At 43.6% G+C, this 18777-nt stretch overlaps 4 protein-coding genes across 8 annotated transcripts; 3 read left to right on the forward strand and 1 right to left on the reverse strand.

Annotated features, from left to right (window-relative positions):
* Positions 1–231: 231 nt before the first annotated feature.
* On the forward strand, positions 232–2524 carry LOC6532902. The gene is made up of 3 exons (XM_002093602.3): positions 232–483; positions 1248–1351; positions 1529–2524. Exons 1-3 carry the CDS (start codon positions 239–241, stop codon positions 1918–1920), a joined length of 741 nt encoding a protein of 246 aa, XP_002093638.2. The 5' UTR covers positions 232–238; the 3' UTR covers positions 1921–2524.
* Positions 2525–2739: 215 nt separating this feature from the next.
* On the forward strand, positions 2740–5501 carry LOC6532903 (phenoloxidase-activating factor 2). The gene is made up of 2 exons (XM_002093603.4): positions 2740–4487; positions 4548–5501. Exons 1-2 carry the CDS (start codon positions 4416–4418, stop codon positions 5391–5393), a joined length of 918 nt encoding a protein of 305 aa, XP_002093639.1. The 5' UTR covers positions 2740–4415; the 3' UTR covers positions 5394–5501.
* A 118-nt stretch (positions 5502–5619) lies between these two features.
* Positions 5620–14556, reverse strand: LOC6532904 (cilia- and flagella-associated protein 410). Of its 4 annotated transcripts, XM_002093604.4 has the most exons (10): positions 13142–14555; positions 12244–12309; positions 9578–9751; positions 8977–9313; positions 8667–8795; positions 8232–8306; positions 7232–7327; positions 6903–7141; positions 6385–6478; positions 5620–6316 (listed from the first exon to the last, which is right to left on the reverse strand). In XM_002093604.4, the coding sequence occupies exons 1-10, from the start codon at positions 13219–13221 to the stop codon at positions 6203–6205; spliced, it is 1404 nt and encodes a 467-aa protein (XP_002093640.1). In that variant the 5' UTR covers positions 13222–14555; the 3' UTR covers positions 5620–6202. The 4 variants fall into 4 exon arrangements, with proteins under 4 accessions (XP_002093640.1, XP_015049681.1, XP_039230123.1 ...); XM_015194195.3 differs by lacking the exon at positions 8667–8795 and having other exon boundaries at positions 13142–14554; XM_039374189.2 differs by lacking the exons at positions 7232–7327; positions 8232–8306; positions 8667–8795 and having other exon boundaries at positions 13142–14556.
* Positions 14557–15371: 815 nt separating this feature from the next.
* On the forward strand, positions 15372–18662 carry LOC6532905 (unc-112-related protein). 2 transcript variants are annotated; one of them, XM_002093605.4, is made up of 2 exons: positions 15372–15876; positions 15949–18662. In XM_002093605.4, exon 2 carries the CDS (start codon positions 16018–16020, stop codon positions 18151–18153), a length of 2136 nt encoding a protein of 711 aa, XP_002093641.1. In that variant the 5' UTR covers positions 15372–15876; positions 15949–16017; the 3' UTR covers positions 18154–18662. The 2 variants fall into 2 exon arrangements, with proteins under 2 accessions (XP_002093641.1, XP_015049685.1); XM_015194199.3 differs by having other exon boundaries at positions 15961–18662.
* The last annotated feature ends 115 nt before the right edge of the window (positions 18663–18777 follow it).

An 18777-nucleotide genomic window follows, 5' to 3' on the forward strand; every position in this document is an offset into this window, starting at 1 on the left:
GGATAACAATGGTGTAGGGATTAGGCCCCGGAGTGAAGTCCTTCCGAAGGCTGCTTTTTGCTGCCTATTTTTGAGAGCGCGATAATTGCATTTCGAGCACAATTGCTCCTATTGTACGGGGCCAAACAGTCTCCATTTTGGCCCAGTCCCCCCCCCCCCGAGGATAATATGGCCCCAAACCAGCCTGGAAAACCCATTCCCCAGTCCAGTAATCTACCCATCTCTTTTCAGCCCAGCGATGGGAGAGCGTGTGGAAAAGCGACAGGGAAAATTGGGGGGATGTGGATTACATCTCGTACTCCCATTGGCCACCATCATTATCCTTGCTGCGCAGGCGCAGGCTATGACGTCATCAGCTGTCGTGAAGGACGAAACTTTGGGGGATGCTGCACTGACATCGCATTCAGCAGCCAAAATCCTTGAAGACGTCCAAACCATCAGCGCAGTTCAGGATTGGAGTTTGCTGTGTAAAGAGCTCTGCGGGTAAGTTTCGGATGGAACAGCCATCCAAAACTCTGGCAATTACTTGGAAAGTAAGGTGCCTTAGAGCCAAGTGACTCAAGTGTTTGTTTGGCAAGTGAAGCAGGTTTCCCACTAGGAAAAAAACGCGAACTAATAATGATAATAGAAAACGTTTGCCAAGTTAAAAATGTGCGTGTCGCTGGCCTTGTGAAATCATTCGCGATTCGCGTCGGCCTTTCAAGTGGGGTCTATCGAGGTTTTCCCCAAATCGCGTGTGTCAGGGAAATACAATCGACATTCCTGATCGGTGGCTATATCTGTTTTTCTCAAGTGCCAAATATTTTAAGTATAACTGGTACACAAAGTCGCCTGAAGTGCTGTGTTCATGTGTAAAACATTTAAAATATAGCTTAAATATTGGGTTATTATTTAAACAAAAATGTTTTACGAATTTACAATAATATCTGCGAACATGCAAGAAGCTGTTGTCTTGTATTTTAACTAGAAAGTGTTGTAACGCTTAAATATTTAAAATATACTTCTAATTTTTTTTAATAAAGTGTTCAATTCTGCAATATAACGTTTGAAATATATTTTTTGAAGAAAAAAGAAAGTCAATGAAGTCGACATACTCCTAGATTCTTTGTGCGCCTTAAATCTTAAAATCTATTAAATATATCGCGCATTAATAAAACTTTGTCATCTACGGTATATTTCGGCTTAAATCATTTTTTAATTTATTCTGCATTGTTATTACATCAGCATTTTATGGTTGATCCTTGCAGAGCTGGCCTGGGCGTTGCTTCAACGCCTGATGTGGCCAAGAACACGATCCTGAGACCGGAGTCGGATGTGGCCAAGTGCCGGCAACTGTGTGGACTGCCTAGGGGTAAGTGGAGTATTAAAACTCCATATTTAATGTTATATATAAATTATAATAGCTAGTCTCACACACTTTATTATGAATATAAATTTCCTAGGCATTAAAAAAACAAATAATTAATTCCTTTGAAAATATCACTCTGATAAATAAGCATACTAAATGACTCCACTTTATAACTTCCAGGTGAAACGGGCGACTTGGTCTGCTCGAGCTTCTGTCGTCAGAGGGGTCACTCGCTGCCCGGATGCAGTCCCTGCCAGCAGGAGGTGCGCAGGATGAAGGAGGCGAAGGAGAATGAGGAAAAGGAGAAGGAGGAGGAGGTTCGAAAGGACGAGGAGAAGGCCAGTGGAGTGCTGGGCGATCCAACACACGGTTCCAGAGTCGCGGAGAATGCAGAACGGAGATCGGTCGACGATGCACTGTGGACAGTGACCACAGTGGCCGTGGCAGCCGCCTCGGATACGGATACGACGACCACTCCGGCTCCGGACTGGGACGAAGTGTGCAAGGTGCTCTGCAAGACTGGCGATGGCGGGTCTTTGTGCAACTGTGATTTATCGCCGTTCTTCAGCTGAGCGATCCCCACCTTCCTGAGGGGATCGCTACCGATGGAGGCGCTAAATCACAAACCCATATATATGGATCGAGAATTATCTGATGTTTTGTTGTTCTTCGTTTTTGAACTTCAGTTAGTGCTATTGTTGTCATGAAAAAGTATCTCCCATATATAATCTATATCGGAAAACTTGTTACGAAAGTTTAGTTAAATACTGTAAAGAGATAAACAAAAAACTATAGAAAAATCAACAAAAAAAACACACAAAAAAAAACAATTCAATATAAATAATACATAGAGAAGAATATACGAGGAGGAGGAGCAAGCAAAAAAAATTCCCTATGCGAATCAATTAATTTGTAACTAATTTCAATTACAACTAACTATAGAAAGCTATAGAGTAAGCAAGGGGGCACCATGCCCCCAACTCGGAAACAGCAGAATCACGCAGGGCTTCCAGTGCGCCGCCTCGGAGGATGAGGATCCCCAACCAAAGGAATCCAAAGCCCTCCGGACGGACACAACCCGTATTTAGATGATTAGTCAAGGAATTGGACTGAGGAGACACAAGAAGAACAACCAATTAATATCAATGTACACAACATATCGTGCGGTAAACACTACCCAAAATCAAAAAACCCCAATCACATTTAGTTGGAAATACACCTTGGTTCGATGGAATCAGCATATCAATTTACCAGGAGGCAAAAACAAGTTGGTATCTAAAGAATTTCCTTTGTTTTGGCTTACAAGTTATTGGCGAATCTAAAGCATTGAGATATTTCAAAACAGCATCAATTAGGAGTGTCGCAATTAGGCCAAGTTGCCAACCAAGAGTTTAGTGTTGGTTACGGCCCTTAAACACATAAACAAAAAACAACATTTATAAAATATACTTGTACTTACTAATGAATAACAAATGTAATTGGTCTATATATATCCACAAAATGAGTTGCGATTGCAAATCAGAAACTCAGACGGGCTATACTGGATCTACCAGACCCGTATATCTTATATATATATAAATCTATATATATATATATATACATAAAGCTGTAAACCATAGTTACCATAATATCTAGGTGTCATATTGTTCAGCATAAATAATCGCATATGATGTATTGTATGCATATTATCTGTGTGTTTGGAAGACATTTTTTCGCATTGCATTGAAATGGAAGACAATTAAAGCAAATCGCATTCTGGAAGACATGCGTTGCGGCAGGGGCAACAAGATCGGCCAGCTGCCAATTAGTTTATAAGATACTCTATATAATAATAATAATGAGATTTTCGATTCGAACTCGAAGATATAGTCAATAGAAGCACACGTTGTTGTGGCAAACGCGACGCTGTGACTGACAATAATTAACTATAACTTAGGAGGAGAACAGCAGGCAAGGAAGTTCGCATACTCAGTGTCTATATACCAGTACTATTGCTAATATTAACCATGCACTAATCAAAGGAAATCAAAAATAATTAATTAATATTGTATTGCACCAAAGTTATAAGGCAATTTTCAGAGCACATTCATTGATAACCTAATGCGGCTTCAGTATGTATATCGATGTGTAGCAAGTTAATCACTCAGTAATTAATATACGAAATGCACTTTACATTTATGTATATGTATATGTGTTTAGGCGTTGCGTTTCTGCCATGAATACAGCGGCTAACGAACCGATCACACGGATTATGCCGGAATAATATCCATAATCCATAATCCATAATATATATATTTATAACCAACAGACACATCATCATCAATTACGAATACCGAGTCGAAAAACCGTTTCGAACCGATTATGCCGTTTCGCAGTTTCGTTTTTTTCAGTTTTATCCTATGGCCGGGCATTATCTTAGTGGATAATGTCTGGGGCTATGGTCAAAATAACACAGAAAAATAGATTTAAAGGCAATTTCACAACAGATAACCATAACAGCAACTACACAACCAAATAAAGGCAATTATTATCTTATATACGTTAAATGTTGTAAAGCCCCTCTAAACAAAAGAAAAACGGTGTTTTATTGGGATAGATAGGAGGTTCAAGGACTTCTCAAGGAATAATCAATTGCTTTTTTAATATATTTCTTTTTTAAAATGAATTTCACCGATTTATCATTCAACTCGTTTAGAATTATTTCACTGCATAAAATTTGAATGCACTGCTTCACCAGTTAAACTTGTAGAACCGTTTCACTGCTTTAACCGCAACAGCCCGCTTGCACTGCTTTAAGCAGTATTTCAAATCAGGGCGCGCACTTTATATTGTCATCTATCGAAATATTTAAAATACAAACCAGTTCGTTGTGTACTAAAATAAATTTATTGTTGTCGTAATTTTTAGCATATTTTTATATTTTAATTTTATCACATGCAAGCAAATACAATTGTGTGCGCATTTATTATACAAAGTGTATATAGTACTCATAGTGACTGATAAGCATGAATTTAAAAAGCCACGCAGCGTTCTTGATTTCAGTCTAATTTCTCAACTCAAGCAAGCCATGTTAAAGGCAATAAATACGTTCATTTTTGTTTGCTCCTTGTATAGTGTGACTGGGCAACACGATGGAGTGGTATAATTATTAAAAATATTCGATCAACATTTTTTTAAAATTAATTTAAACAATTTGTAGGCACTATGGACATTCACGGACAATCTTGAGCCGGACCCATATCAAGTTTGCGGCCTAAGCAACCCAAATGGCTTGAAGGGCAACTTGAAGGTACCCGAATCTCTATCTGCACCTGGCCAATATCCATGGGTGGTTGCCATTTTCAGCCAGAAAAAACTCCTTGGAGGCGGTTCCCTGATTGCCCCAGGAGTGGTCCTTACAGCGGCTAGCATCGTGGTGAACAAGGCCGCTCCGGAAATGGTGGTCAGAGCAGGCGAATGGAATATGGCAAGCCGCAGTCAAAAGCTACCGTCGGAGGATCGCCAGGTGTCCAGAGTTGTGCCACACAGGGAGTTCATGTACAGATCGGGGGAAAATAACATTGCACTGTTGTTTCTAGTCTCTCCCTTTGAGTTGAAACCCCACATTCAAACCATCTGCTTGCCCAGCCAGGGAGCGTCTTTCGATCAGAAGCGCTGCTTGGTAGCCGGATGGGGAATCGTCGCACTCAACGATAAAAATTACTCCAATATCCAAAAGAAAATCGATCTGCCCATGATTGACAAAGCGGAGTGCCAGGAACAGTTGAGAAAGACCAGACTGGGCGCGGCTTTTGAGCTGCCTGCTAGTGTGATATGCGCCGGCGGTGAGAAGGATAAGGGTGAGTGCATCGGCGATGGAGGATCCCCACTTTTCTGTCCCATGGAAGAGGATCCAACACGCTACGAGCAGGCTGGCATCGTCAACTGGGGCATCGGTTGTCAACAGGAAACCGTTCCAGCAGTCTTCACCAGTGTGCGAATGTTCCGAGATTGGATCTTTGAGCACCTAGCCAATAACTCCAACAGTGTTCCATTCGCTGCTTAGCTAACTTGTCTGATACAAGGAACTCTAATAAGAATTATCGATTTTCATTACTCTACCTAACATATTTATGTCTACATCAGAATAATAATCACCACAAATACTGATTAATTATTGTTAATTTGTTTATTTTTATAATAATAGTTTCCAACGTAATCGTTAAATAGAGAACGGCAAACATAAACTGGACGTGTTCATTGCATCATAGGTAAATATATTAAAACTAAGATTTAGCGTTAATTGCTTTCGCGTACAAATATTTAACAAAGTCATGAGTATAATTTCAACTAATCTTACAATGAAACAAGGAAGATACATTGTGCTTCTTCGCCTTGGGCGACATTAGTTCGTTAGTCGATCTTCGCGAGTTAAGTACAAAAGAAGGCTAGTTTTTGTGGTCTGTGCTCTCGATCGGGGATCAACTGAACGGGATCTGGGATCAATAGGCGCAAATCATCCAATACAATATATATACTCCATCCACTGGCGATTATGTCCTAGCTTACTGTTTCGTTTTCTGATACCATTAGCAAAGTTCGTTACATGACAAAATGCTTACAAAAGTTGCTAGTTACACTATGACAGTTTACAATTGGCAAGTATGAATCGTTATCCTCGTTAAGTATCTGATTTGTAGTCGTTATTTGTTGCTTAAGACGTTAGTATAATATCAGTTTTTCCATTTCCCCTACGCAGCACCTGCTGCTCATCTTGTCTTTTATGTGTGTTGCATTTTCCTGGTCATTTGTATTTTGTAACGCCATACAGGCCGTGGATTAGCTAATCGACATGCGATTAGAGAGCCGTCTTCATCATTCGCTCGCCAACTCATCAATGCGACATCGCACAGCGTGCTCCAGAACCTCCAGACTGGCGTAGTCCAACTCCTTCACCAAACAGAGAGTGGCGGAAAGAATATTCGAATTCTGCGAAAACGGGATGTGATTCAGTTATCGATCTGCCTTATCAATGGTTTCTCAGGCTATACACTCACCCTATTCACGGGCCTGCGGTGGTAGCCCGCATAGTGATTCATCACAGAGGCCGACAATGTCGTGGTCGAGTCACTATACCTTCCCTCGGGCCGCCTGAAAAACAAGTATATATAAGCTTAGCAATACAATTAGGCCAATTAGCTATCGAGTGCTAAGCGATGTTACCGATTTTTATTGGCCTTAACTGAGATCGCTCAGCTTTAATTTGCACATAAACCAATTATTCCATATGCATACAACATTGCTACAGTATTTGGAACCCAAATGGTTAACTTTAATTACACACATAAATTAATCGATTTTCAATAAGAATTGTATGCACACAGGTTATTTGTTTAAACGGCAGACAAAAAATGCGCTTTTAACCCATTTAAAAATAACAGACGTAGCCATTTAAAATAAACAAAAGTCGCCTGGCTATCTGTGATATGTCGCGCTGTTTACGCATAATAAAATAAGCGGAGAACGCAAAAAACTAATAGTAACGACCACCAAATAACCTGGTCGATGACCTCACCTCGCCCTGGGCCTGTCCTCCGGATCCCATTCGCCGCCATTCTCCCGAGCACTGCCATTCCTGTAGGCCGTCGTCTCCGGTCCCGCGGAGCGTCGCTGCGGGTGGTGCAACTGCATCTGGCTGCCGTAGGGATTGTGATGCACCTGGGGCGCCTGCTGGTGCTCCTCCCACTCGGTGAGATCCGTCTGGCTGTGGCGGTAGTGCGCCGGGTAGGCGGGTCTGTCCGACTGATAGTATTCCTGTACGGGAATACCACAATTAGATAGTGTCATCATCCTCCAGTGCCTTCGTTCCGTTACTGCAACTCCACTGAGGCTGGCCGGTCTTACCTTCATCGAGTGCGCCGAAATGCTGGGCGGGAGCGGCGTGGGCCGCACCTCCCTGTACGTGTGCGTACTACTCTCCTGGTCGGATCCCGGCGAGCGCTGCTCGTCGAGTCCGTGTTGGTGAGGCGTTAGTGGTGCGGTTTGCATTTTAGTTGGGTTTCGGGTTGTGGTTGTTTTAGTTGTTTTTGGTTGGTGGATTGCAATTGGGATCAGTGCATGGTGGGTGAGAAAAGCAGCAGAGAAGAGACATTAGATACGAGTTGATATCCCCCCCCCATCCATTCCCAGTCCCCAGGGCAATCCACACATGACAAATTGCTCAGCCAGTCAGTCATTCGGGGCAGGGCTAATTCTCTACTGGTTCATTGGGTTTTCGGAGGGCCTAGCCCTTTCTCAGCACCGAGAGAAATTGTGCTATTAAAATGCAATTAGACAGCAAACATTTAAGCTTTCGTATAAGTAACGCGACTTGGAGGTATACCTATTCATAGCAGATATTTACGTAAGGTCACGTTACATCTCGTAGAGCTTCAATTGCTCTTAACAATCTGGTTAAATATTTTCCCCACGTGCATGAATACATAAAGACCAATTTAATATGGCTCATTTTGGACTTTTGTTTTGGGCTTCTTCGGCAATCATAGTTCGTCACCCAGTTCCCATCTCGCTGCACTCGGTTCCAAAGTCAACCAATTGACTTAACCCACAAAGGCCGACAAGCAGACAATGGCCCATTGGACAGGCGGCGGGAAAACGAGAGAACCTTAACCATGCCGAGGCTATCGCGTGATGGCTATGCCCCAATCCCTAACCCCATCTCCACTCGTGTGTGACGGGCGCCCACACCCTCGAACATTGAACATCGAACCTCGAACCTCGAAAATAGGGCCCCGAAAGTGGGCCCGGCTACACACTGAAACTGAGTTCTGTCATGTCGGATGCGTGGGGCTGTTACATGGTGTTATTTAGTAGTTGCTAGCGGTGGTGGGGCTGTGGATCTTACATCGTATTGGTGGTAGGAGGTGCGCTGCTCTTTGGTTATGGTGTTATACATGGGCGATGGCGGATGCACGGGTTCCTGGGGGAAAGGCCGAAACGAGATTAGTGGGGATTTGTGGCTAAGAAACGGGGGACACACTGATCTCAGATCTTACAAGACGCTAAAATACGAGTATTTACTGTTGAAGCATATAACACAATTTAAGCAGAGTACAAACCATATTTAAAAGAAACTAAATAGGAAATCAAAACTAGCGCCATGTACTAACAATATTGATTAAGCAAACTAATAATAACAATATAAATTTAACAAATTAGCAAAGAGAATAATAATAAGGAAACTATAGCTACTGACTAAGACAATAAACATCTACTTTGCAAGACACTTTCAAGAGTGATCTCGGAGAAGGAGTTTATTCTAACTCCCTGGATAATATACCTTGGTGGGCGTGGGTGGCTGGGAGCCCTTCGGCGGCTGAGCCGCCTGCACCTGGTAAAGATCGCTGGCACTGTGGCTGATGCTTCCTTCGCTGCTGTTGTTGACCAGCGGACTGGGCAACTGCGGCGGCTTTTTTTTAGAAAATGCAGAGTTAATGGAAGTAGGTGGTTCGGGGTTAACAGAGAAATAGAGCAAAACGGGCGCAAGAGTTGATTACAGAGTTACGAGTTCATTACCAAGGCGAAAGATTATAGCCGCTAAACCAGGGCGTGGTGTGGGAAATTCCACCCAGACAATGGGAGCCATTTACCTCTTTCATGGGACTGGAGCTGCGGCGCTGCTGCTGCGACTGCTGTTGCTGCGGTTGATGATGTGGCTGCTGCTGGTGATATTGCTGCTGCTGCTGCGGCGGCGAGTGTTGCGGGTAGCTGTGTTGCTGCTGTTGCTGCTGCTGCTGCTGCTGCGGTATCTGCTGAGGCGATGTGCGCGATGATTGCTGCTGTTGCTGGTAGGCATCCTCGTAGACCTCATCCTCTGGTGCGGCGCCTCCGCCGCCACGCAGCGCCTCGTCCACCTCCTCCTGCGTGACCTCCACATTGTCGAGTTTCTTCAGGTTGGGCAGGGCGCGTAATACGACCGCACGATAGCTGTGATTGTGGTTAAACGGAGGTGAGAACGATCATTAGGGGCTTCTCTACTGAGCTAACTATAAATTACAGAAATATATTTCAATTATGAAAAACTATTTATATACGTTTCAAAAGAAGAAAAGCAAAATCATCGCTCGGCACGTTGACAGAATATCACGTTTCATTGATAATAGAATATTATAATTACGTATACAAATCGTGTCTATGATATATTTTCATTCTAATTCGTAATAGATATTCTAAACCATTTGAGTTACTCACTTGGGACCCGCTCGATCGCAGCAGGGATTTTCCTCCAGCCAGAGATACCTGAGACTCGGCAGATTTTGCAGGTAGCCAATCTCGTTGATGTCGGAGATGTTGTTCTTGCGCAGATACAGTTCCTGCAGTTTGTGGCATTCCTCGAAAGGCGACAGCGTGCTGATCTTGTTGACACTGCAAAACAAGCATATGACTTTAGGTTCAAGAAACTTTCTCTTTGGAGGACAAAGGCGACAGCAAACTAACTGCCGTGAATCATCACACAAAAGATGCTCCGGCAGCTGCGTGGGGTCATTAACTCGTCGGATTCTTCGCAGAATTCCCCACAAATAACAGTTAAAGAATCTCGACAGGGGGAAAAGCTGATTGTCATCATTTGTCTTCGTCTAGGTCAGGTTTAGGACCATGTTCCGGGCGATTCCCGCTTAGCACCTGGGCTCCCAACAATGCTAATTACCCACTGAAGTGGCTCATTGCCAATGGCCAAACGCGTGCCACGATTGCCTTCCCAAGTGATTGAATGCGTAAAGAGAAGGTAGACTACTACACTGAGGGAACAGATAATTGTATTTCCTAATTATCATTAACTTTTCTCCCTGTGTGGATACCCAAAACATCACACGACCGAAACAACTGTCTAAACTTAGCCAGGAAGATCGCTAAATGGCACACGAGTGCATTGCCTCAGTGAGTGTCTGGTATCTGGAATTCGTGGCACTATTAATAGTTCGTCAACTAAATCAGGCCAATCAGCAGTTGGGCCAGGAATAAGTGCCACTCCTAAGGCATGCATAACCAATGTTTCCCCCAAAGAGTCAAGGTTATCTAGCACTTGAGGCCTACCAAGTGGAAATATCATTGGAGGTAAAAAGAAAAGTGCTTGCAGCACGCAAGTCAAATCAATATGCACACTCATAACGCAGGGAAATGGGCTGGTAAATGGTAATGAGTAAAGGGCGAGTATACCGTCAAGCCATGAAGACTACGCCAACGCATTCTACCTGAAGTATGGTAAGCCAATCTGATTTATGGTTCATTTATTGCAAACACCACTCTGCGCCTAGCCCAACAAATGGCCCACAAAGCCGAGAACCCCACGTAAAACTAATACCCATCGGGTTGAGACTGAAAGGTTTTCCTTGTATATTTCCTAGCCACGTAAAGTAATGCAAACAGAGCAGAGGTCTATAAGAAGTTATTGCCCTCTGGCTTACACGCTTGCCATGCCAATTTATTATCAATTTATTCATTCACGTTTGTATATAGGAATCGCCTTTCATTATCTATAGACTGATAAAGCTCTACGACAGTTGGGTAGTCTCAATTGCGGTAATAGCTTCCTGATAATAGAAGTGGCATGGAATCTGGTCTAAAAAGAGCAATAGAGTATGTCGTAATAAAGTTCCAAGAGGCAAACCAAAAGCTAATATTGTAACGAATTTAGGGCACATTTTTTATCTCGTTAATTCCAAAATTTACTCAAGATAAGCTTCTATTTTGAGAACACATTGTTTTCATGAACGGCGATTTCATGTTTTGCAATGCAAAATGTTTTTTTTTTATTTTTTTTTAAAAACTTTTATATATTTTTTTGGTTTTGAGTATCATAAATTTTTCGACATACATATATTTATATGATTCACTAAATGGTAAGCCCAAAAATAAAATACCGAAAACAATATGCCAAATAAGGAACACTTTTGCTGTTGATCAAGATCGGTGTCAATTTATGTTCAAGGGTATTATTTGTATTTTACTTCACGAATATATCTGATATCCATATTTGTTTTCTGCGTTTAATAATATTTCTACCAGATCTGATTTCTCCTTAAGGTGCGATATCTTCTACTCTCATACCATAATTATAGTTTCCTGTTCCCTGGAGCCACATCTATTTTTCGCTTCATCTGGAAATTCCTTTTGAAAGAGCTAATTTGCCCATACCTAAATTATTATTTCCTGTTTGGAACTGCCATTCTCACGGTTCTTTTCCCCAAGTTCAATGCCAAATCCCATCACGCTGGCTCCCTAGAAGGCCTCCTTCTATATCTGTTATATGCATAATTAAACGAATCGGCCGAGTCGAGAGTTTTCAGCACATTGCCAACAGATGACAGAGAAGTTTGGGGGGGAATCGATTTCGGCGACCTTGGCAGTCAAAATGATTGTCGCCTTTTATGGCAAAAGTGGCAAAATCAGCAAAAGCAGCAGCAGCAGCACATGCAAACTTATCGAGCGACATGCAAGTACAACAAGTAACCAGTACAAGATGAAGTACAAGGCACAGCGAGATACAAAAGTATCTGCCAGATACGAGTCAAACTACAGATACAGGCCCCCTACGCAGTGTGGCCTACGCGACTTGGAAAAGTACGCGGCCAGTTGCTATTGCCAATTTTGGAGCTCCCACGACTTTTAGCTTATTTTCTGTAGTTTTCTGCGTCGCCAGCTTTTTGCATTAATTACGCGCTTGAGCGTGCCAAAGTATATTTTGTATTTGAGCTTGCCTAATGATGGGGCGATGACATCACTGGAAAGCAAATATCTCAACTTTTTAATATTTCTTGGCGGCGAATCCGCCTTTGAATCAATCAAAAGGCAGCGGGTCAGGAAATGATAAACAAGATGATCCTTATACAAGATTAAGTTCTCGATTTAAGACTTACCTAAGAGCCAGCACTTCCACTCCGCGCATTCGCTTGATGATGGACACATCGCTGAGATCACTGCCCCTGAAATAAGCACAGAATAGATGGTGTTTTAATAATGATAAATAATGTACAGTGGAGCCCCCTTAGCAGTCATCACGCTTATCGCAGATGGGTCAAGAGTTTTGGGGGCCGCATCACGAAAAGTAGCTCAACAGCTTTTCACGCTTTTCCAAGCGTTTTTCTCGAGGGGCGCGTGTTTTTCCAGCCCAGGGAATCGTGACTCGCTCCAAAGTGGACACTTCTAAACTGGTTAGAAGATTGCCCCCGGATTTGGGTCGAGTGAAAGCAGCCGGAGCGGCCAAAGTGAGCAGCAAAGTGGGCAGATACCCCAGACCCCAGACACCAGACCCCAGACACCAGATCGCAGATCGCAGACCCATTCAACACAGATCGAAGCTTTCACTATAGTGGATGACTGCACCTGCCCCGGTGCGATTAGCAATAGATCAATGCACGGGCGGAAATTAGATCGAAAAGCGATTAAATGAACAGTGGGGTGAGTCTTGCATGTGCCACATTTTCTGAACTGTAATAAACAATTAGTCGTGCTAACTTAGCTAAGGCATGATAAGTATGCCGCTGACTAATCAAATAATTTTTAGTTTATTAAGGAGAAAAGTTTCCAAGTGCAGCCCTTTTTCCTTGCAATGTCAAGAATCTAAATATAAGAACAAAAGATCTAAATATATGAACAATACCAAATGTACTTTCTAGTTCGACTTATACAAGTTCTACTGTAGTTTGGCAAACATTCCTTTCGAAATATTTGCGTTATTCAAAGTGTTAGCAATATAATACGATATGTTATGATATTTTCTATAATTATTTCTAGTTATATGGCCTGTGTGCTTACCAGCAATTTAGCTTTTTGATCAGGGCCAGATCGGATTGCTTGGCCCGCGCAATCACCATTTCCTCGGTGAGTCTCGACATTGTGTGCGATTGTGGCTTTGATGGTGATGCTGTTGCTCCAACTGGTGTTCAACTGACCCGTGGCCACAGGTGTGCCACTTGCAGATTCCGGCTATATAACGTGTATGTGTATTCGCAGCCGATGGTTAACCACGTATTTAAGCCGCTTGTGAATGCCCAATTTTAGATGCCGAGAGGTGAGCAGCAATGCAGTACAGTGAAATAGCTACAACAGGTTACGCTGGATAGGTAAGTAATGTTGTTTTTGCTGTTGCTGTTGCTGTTTGCTGCTATTATTGTTGTAATCACTGGCGTGTCGTAGGCGTTGCCTTGTTGTTGCTGCAATTTGTTGTAATTACGTAGGTCTTCCAGTTTTCAAGTTCCTTTAGGTTCGGGTTTATCAACCGCTTAATGTTGGGGTATTTGCTGTAGTATAGCTTGTATCTGCAGCTACAATATTCGTTAATCACTTAAAATGTTAGGCTTTATTATTAAGATGAGAACTTGGTGTGACATCCGAAAATTCACTGTGGTTTTACGGTGTTTCCAACTGGCTAAAGCTGGGCTCTTAAGACCGCTGTTTTGCTATTGTATCTGGTGTTTTGTATCTCGTATCTTGTAGTATCTGCTGCCAAAGCGAATCTCCTGCACGGATGACTAAGCCGCTCGGGTTGTTGCGCCGCGCTTTTATTATTACTTTTACAACTATATCAACGTAACACGCCGTTTATCTACCTATATAAGCACTATATATGTGTATATCTTAATTTCAAACCGTAGTATCGCTATTTGTTTTGTTTTTGCCAAAAAATTGTTGCTTGCATTCCGAGGTACGAGAGTTTGGCCAATTTTCACATTGTCTGGATCGATTTTTTCGCGCCCAGATGTTTTCACTGCGAAAACTAGTGGATGCAATATTTGTTGGTTTCGAATTTTGTAACGCTTCTAGTTTCTGAAACAAATCGCCGACACTTTCAATTTCACACTGACAGTCGTACGCAAAGCTAACTACGATTAAGCGAAATTCCGACTTTTTCAGTTCCGATTTTCCTATTTTCCATGCACCGTTTTTCGTTCCTCGCTCTCTTACAGGTATCTGTATACGTGTGTGTGTGCATGTGTGTATGGGCACGCGAGAGTGTATGTGTGGGTGCCAGAGCGAGACAGCAGAGACGCGCGTGTTTTACACAATACTGCACTATTATACACTATTAGTTGTGTTTTTTTTCGAATACGTGCGCACGGCTCGACGGCGAAAAATAATCTGAGGCCTCCTTAGGCGTTTGACTGGAGCTTTCATTGTCTTTGTTTACGAATGCGGTGTGGAGAAAAAAGAGCGGAAAGAGCGAAACAGCGTGAGAGAGCGAGAGAGTGTGGGCGGTAAACAGGTTTTATTAAAATATTTGTACTTTTTCTTTATGCTAAAGTAGTTGACCGAAACATGAGTGAGTTAATTTAAATTGATGTCCAAAATTTACAAGCAAATGTTATTTATGCCGACGTTTTTATAAAAAACAGAATTATATTTTCATTACGATAACTTAGAGATGACTTTTGTCGCCGGTGTGACCGCCCTTGCTGAAAGCAAACAAATATCGAAACACTTTTTGTATTTAAAACCCCTTTTTTAAAATAGTTGTTTATTGTGTAAACCATATTCGAATTGTTAACATACAAATATGAAAGTCTATTAAGTTTAATTTTTTTGAACTGATGTAAACAATTAAAAATGCCGTTATGGGTATTTCCGCCTGCTTGCTTCCGGAATAAGAACGCAGTTCCTATCCCTTCCTGGGCCACAACCACGGACGGAATGAACCACTTCGAATAAATACATGAGCACTAATACCGCCAATCCCCAAGACTTCATTGTTGTTTGCCTGTCAGAAATTCTCTGAACACTAAAAATATATTAGATTGCCATACACAAATTCGTTTCAGATCTGATCCGGTTAAATTTATATCGGGTGGATCTAATGTATTCGATATGCCTCATGCATGGTTTATAACTCTTACCGGAATGGAATTATTTTATTACTTTCTATCTCTTTCATGTCATTATTAGGAAATTTAAACTATTCTTTTTACCATCCGTTCCGATATGCTCAATTGCCGCGCAACCCATCCCTAGCGTATACTATCGATAGGCGCAGCCAAGCGGTCACACTGCTCTGTTGCTGATTTATTTATAAATTAATTTCTCTCTATCTCGGCTCGTTTGTCGCCTTGTTTCGTCGTCCGCGACGTGTTGTTTTGTGAAAATTTGCATCGCATTTTTGAGCGTCTGCATTAGTGTTCGTCGGTGTGTTGATGTGCGAGGAAAAGCGCGAGGAAAACGCTGCGAATTGCGAGAGAGATCGGGAAAACAAAACATCCCAAGCAGCAGCAAGCCATCAAAATCATAACCTTGGGCGTGTGATAATCAAGTGATCCGTACCTCCCCGCCTCTCCCCCCTTTTATCTACATACATACCTCCACATCCACCGATTTTGATCTGGATTACTCGTTTTGTTGGATTGTTGCGTCTGTTTCGCTGGCGTTTCTGTTTCCGTGCAAACATCTGGCGAGATAAGGGCCTATATAGTTTCGCCCCGCCCCCTCGCTGCCCCTCCGCTCCCAGCCACCCAAGCAACGACAAGAACAACAAAAACTTGGTTGCAAAAACGGCGCTGAACGTAAGTTGGATTACGTCATCGTTTCGAGGGCAAATTTAGACTCTGATTGTGCCATATATACACACTATACAGATATATCCGCAGTTATAGGTTCGCCTTTGGACAGAAACGACGCCCGCGCATCGGAACTTTTAGCGAAAGATGATTCATGTGGGCGAAAATACGTGGAACCTGCGGATCCTCATCACGGATCTGCAGGTGGAGAAGACGCTGCGCGTGAAGGGTGACCAGCACATTGGAGGCGTAATGCTTAACCTTGTGGATCCGGAGATGCCCAAGGATTGGTCCGATCACGCCCTGTGGTGGCCCGCCAAGAATGTGTGGCTGACCAGGACACGGTCCACGTTGGACCAGGCCGGAGTTCAATCCGATTCCTTTCTACACTTCACGCCCATGCACAAGACGCTGAGGGTGCAGATGCCCGATCTGCGTTATCTGGACTACCGCGTCAACTTTTCGGCCAAAACTTTCGGAGCTGTTGTGAACTTGTGCAAGGACTTGGACATTCGCTATCCGGAGGAACTGTCGTTCTGCAAGCCCCTGGAACCGGATCATCTAAAGAAGAACTTCTCCAAGCTGCCACAGCGCAAGATTCCCGTGGCCGAGGCAAATGGAATTGCCTACGTGCAGCCAGCGTTGGACACCAACTCCTTTGTCCCGATCACAGGAGCCTATAACGGCAGCAATGGCAGCCTGGATCGCTCGCACAATGGCAATCTGCTGTGCGCTCCAGCCTCACCGTATGCGACCACTCCCCGGAGGGCAGCCACCGCTCCAGGAACACCCATCAGTTCGCCTACGGGCACCTGGAAGCACAACTCCACTGGTTATGCCAGCTACGATTCCAACTCTAGTTTCGGGGACCTCCAGGAGAACCTGGCCATGTCGCCCAGGTCACCCAGTCCGGATGTAAGAGCACGCTTGGTTCGACCCAAGTCCCGGGTGGAGAAAGCCCGTCTCAACGTGGGATGGTTGGACTCGTCGCTTTCCATCATGGAGCAGGGCGTTAGGGAGTACGACACACTGTGCCTGCGCTTCAAATACTTCACGTTCTTCGATCTGAACCCCAAATACGACCAAGTGAGGATCAATCAACTGTACGAGCAAGCAAAATGGAGCATTTTGAACGAGGAATTGGAACCTACCGAGGAGGAGACCCTCATGTTTGCCGCCCTGCAGTTCCAGGTGAATCATCAGACGGATCTGCATCCACCAGGCATCGATTCCGGGATTGATACTTCCAGTCAGGAGACCGGCGGCGAGGACGACATAGACTCCGCTCTCAATGAACTGCAGATCACCCTTGAAGGACCAGGAGGCGGCAAGGATCAGGGCAACATCACCAGGATACCAGAGCTGTCGGACTATTTGAAATTCCTCAAGCCTCAAAGGTTCACACTCAAAGGATACAAGCGCTACTTCTTCACCTACAGGGATCTGCATCTGCACCTGTACAAATCGCAGGAAGAGTCCAGGCGGGGAGCTCCCACCATCAGCATCAATTTGAAGGGCTGCGAGGTGACGCCCGATGTTAACCTGGCACAAGGAAAGTTCGCCATTCGTCTGGAAGTTCCGCCCGAGGGTAGGAATGGTCCGAATAGTGAGGTCTGGGTGAGATGCGACAACGAAGAGCAGTACGCCAAGTGGATGGCAGCCTGTCGTCTGGCCGCCAAGGGTCGCTCTCTAGCCGATAGCTCTTACGACAGCGAAGTGAGCAGTATTCGATCGCTGCTGCAGATGCAGAAACCTGCCCAGGGAGCTCCACTCACTGTAAATCCCCGAAGTGTTGAGCCCATGGATTACCTCTCCCCCAAAATGATGCGCAAACTATCCAGCAAGGCAGTGCAGAGGATCCTGGAGGCCCATGCCAACGTTCGCCAGTTAAGCTTAATGGACGCCAAGATGAAGTACATCCAGGCTTGGCAATCTCTACCCGACTTTGGTGTAACTCTCTTCATTATCAAGTTCGACGGCCACAAGAAGGAGGAGCTGTTGGGCGTGGCCAATAACCGCATCATGCGTATGGACCTCAGCTCCGGCGACCACATAAAGACCTGGCGCTACAACACAATGAAGGCCTGGAATGTTAACTGGGGCATCAAGTGCATGATGATTCAGCTGCAGGACGAGAATATCGTCTTCTCCGTGCAGTCGGCCGACTGCAAGGTGGTGCACGAGTTCATCGGCGGCTACATATTCATGTCCATGCGATCCAAGGAAAACAACCAGACGCTGAACGAGGAGATGTTCCACAAGCTGACGGGCGGCTGGTCGTAAGCGGATTAGCGCAATCTGGAGCAGTGGACTGGAGTCTTTTGAGTGCCAAGCACAAACCTCGTCGCATGTTCTACAGTTTTATCTACATATATTTACCTAATGTAGGGTGCGTTGATTTATGGGTTGAAAAGTAATCTGTGGACCACACTAAGCAACTTGTTCGTAACTTTAGTTGTTAATTTCGCAATGTTTTTTTCTGTTCGGGCTATCAACCTAAATATGTATCTACTTTTGAAACAACTTTGACAGACTAGTAGTAACTAGTAGTTTGTTTTCTTATTGTCGGCATTTACCTAACAATTAGTTAACTTTATAAAATATAAGTCTTCAAATTCGTGTTGTAGAAATCATATCTATATCTTAAAGTGAAGTTTCTTGAAGTTGTCCAACGATTACCTACTTTTTTAATCAACCCATGCAGTCGACCCACCCGAATCGAAAGCGTTCGTGTATAAGTGTTAATGAAAGTGGAATTCTAGACTAATAACAATCACCAACGATAATGATAACGATGTTGTGCCTTTGCCAGAGCAATCTTAACCCAAAACAAGTCCAAGTCAATGTCCTGTGTTCTCTGTGTTGTCTGTTTCTAACACAGCGTTAAATTTACACAGCTTAAGTCCA

Source organism: Drosophila yakuba, chromosome 3L (assembly GCF_016746365.2).
Source record: "Drosophila yakuba strain Tai18E2 chromosome 3L, Prin_Dyak_Tai18E2_2.1, whole genome shotgun sequence".
Taxonomy (NCBI): Eukaryota; Metazoa; Arthropoda; class Insecta; order Diptera; family Drosophilidae; genus Drosophila; species Drosophila yakuba.

Bases quoted from the DNA above. Each gene is read 5' to 3' on its own strand.
- LOC6532904 (XM_002093604.4), bottom strand. From the start codon at position 13,221: ATGTCGAGACTCACCGAGGAAATGGTGATTGCGCGGGCCAAGCAATCC. The intron at 9,752-12,243 runs GTAAGTCTTAAA...CTTGTTTTGCAG, and splicing joins GTGGAAGTGCTGGCTCTTAG to TGTCAACAAGATCAGCACGC. The intron at 6,317-6,384 runs GTGAGTGTATAG...CCGTTTTCGCAG, and splicing joins ACCGCAGGCCCGTGAATAGG to AATTCGAATATTCTTTCCGC.
- LOC6532902 (XM_002093602.3), top strand. From the start codon at position 239: ATGGGAGAGCGTGTGGAAAAGCGACAGGGAAAATTGGGGGGATGTGGA. The intron at 484-1,247 runs GTAAGTTTCGGA...TGATCCTTGCAG, and splicing joins CTGTGTAAAGAGCTCTGCGG to AGCTGGCCTGGGCGTTGCTT. The intron at 1,352-1,528 runs GTAAGTGGAGTA...TATAACTTCCAG, and splicing joins ACTGTGTGGACTGCCTAGGG to GTGAAACGGGCGACTTGGTC.
- LOC6532905 (XM_002093605.4), top strand. From the start codon at position 16,018: ATGATTCATGTGGGCGAAAATACGTGGAACCTGCGGATCCTCATCACG.
- LOC6532903 (XM_002093603.4), top strand. From the start codon at position 4,416: ATGTTAAAGGCAATAAATACGTTCATTTTTGTTTGCTCCTTGTATAGT. The intron at 4,488-4,547 runs GTATAATTATTA...AACAATTTGTAG, and splicing joins CTGGGCAACACGATGGAGTG to GCACTATGGACATTCACGGA.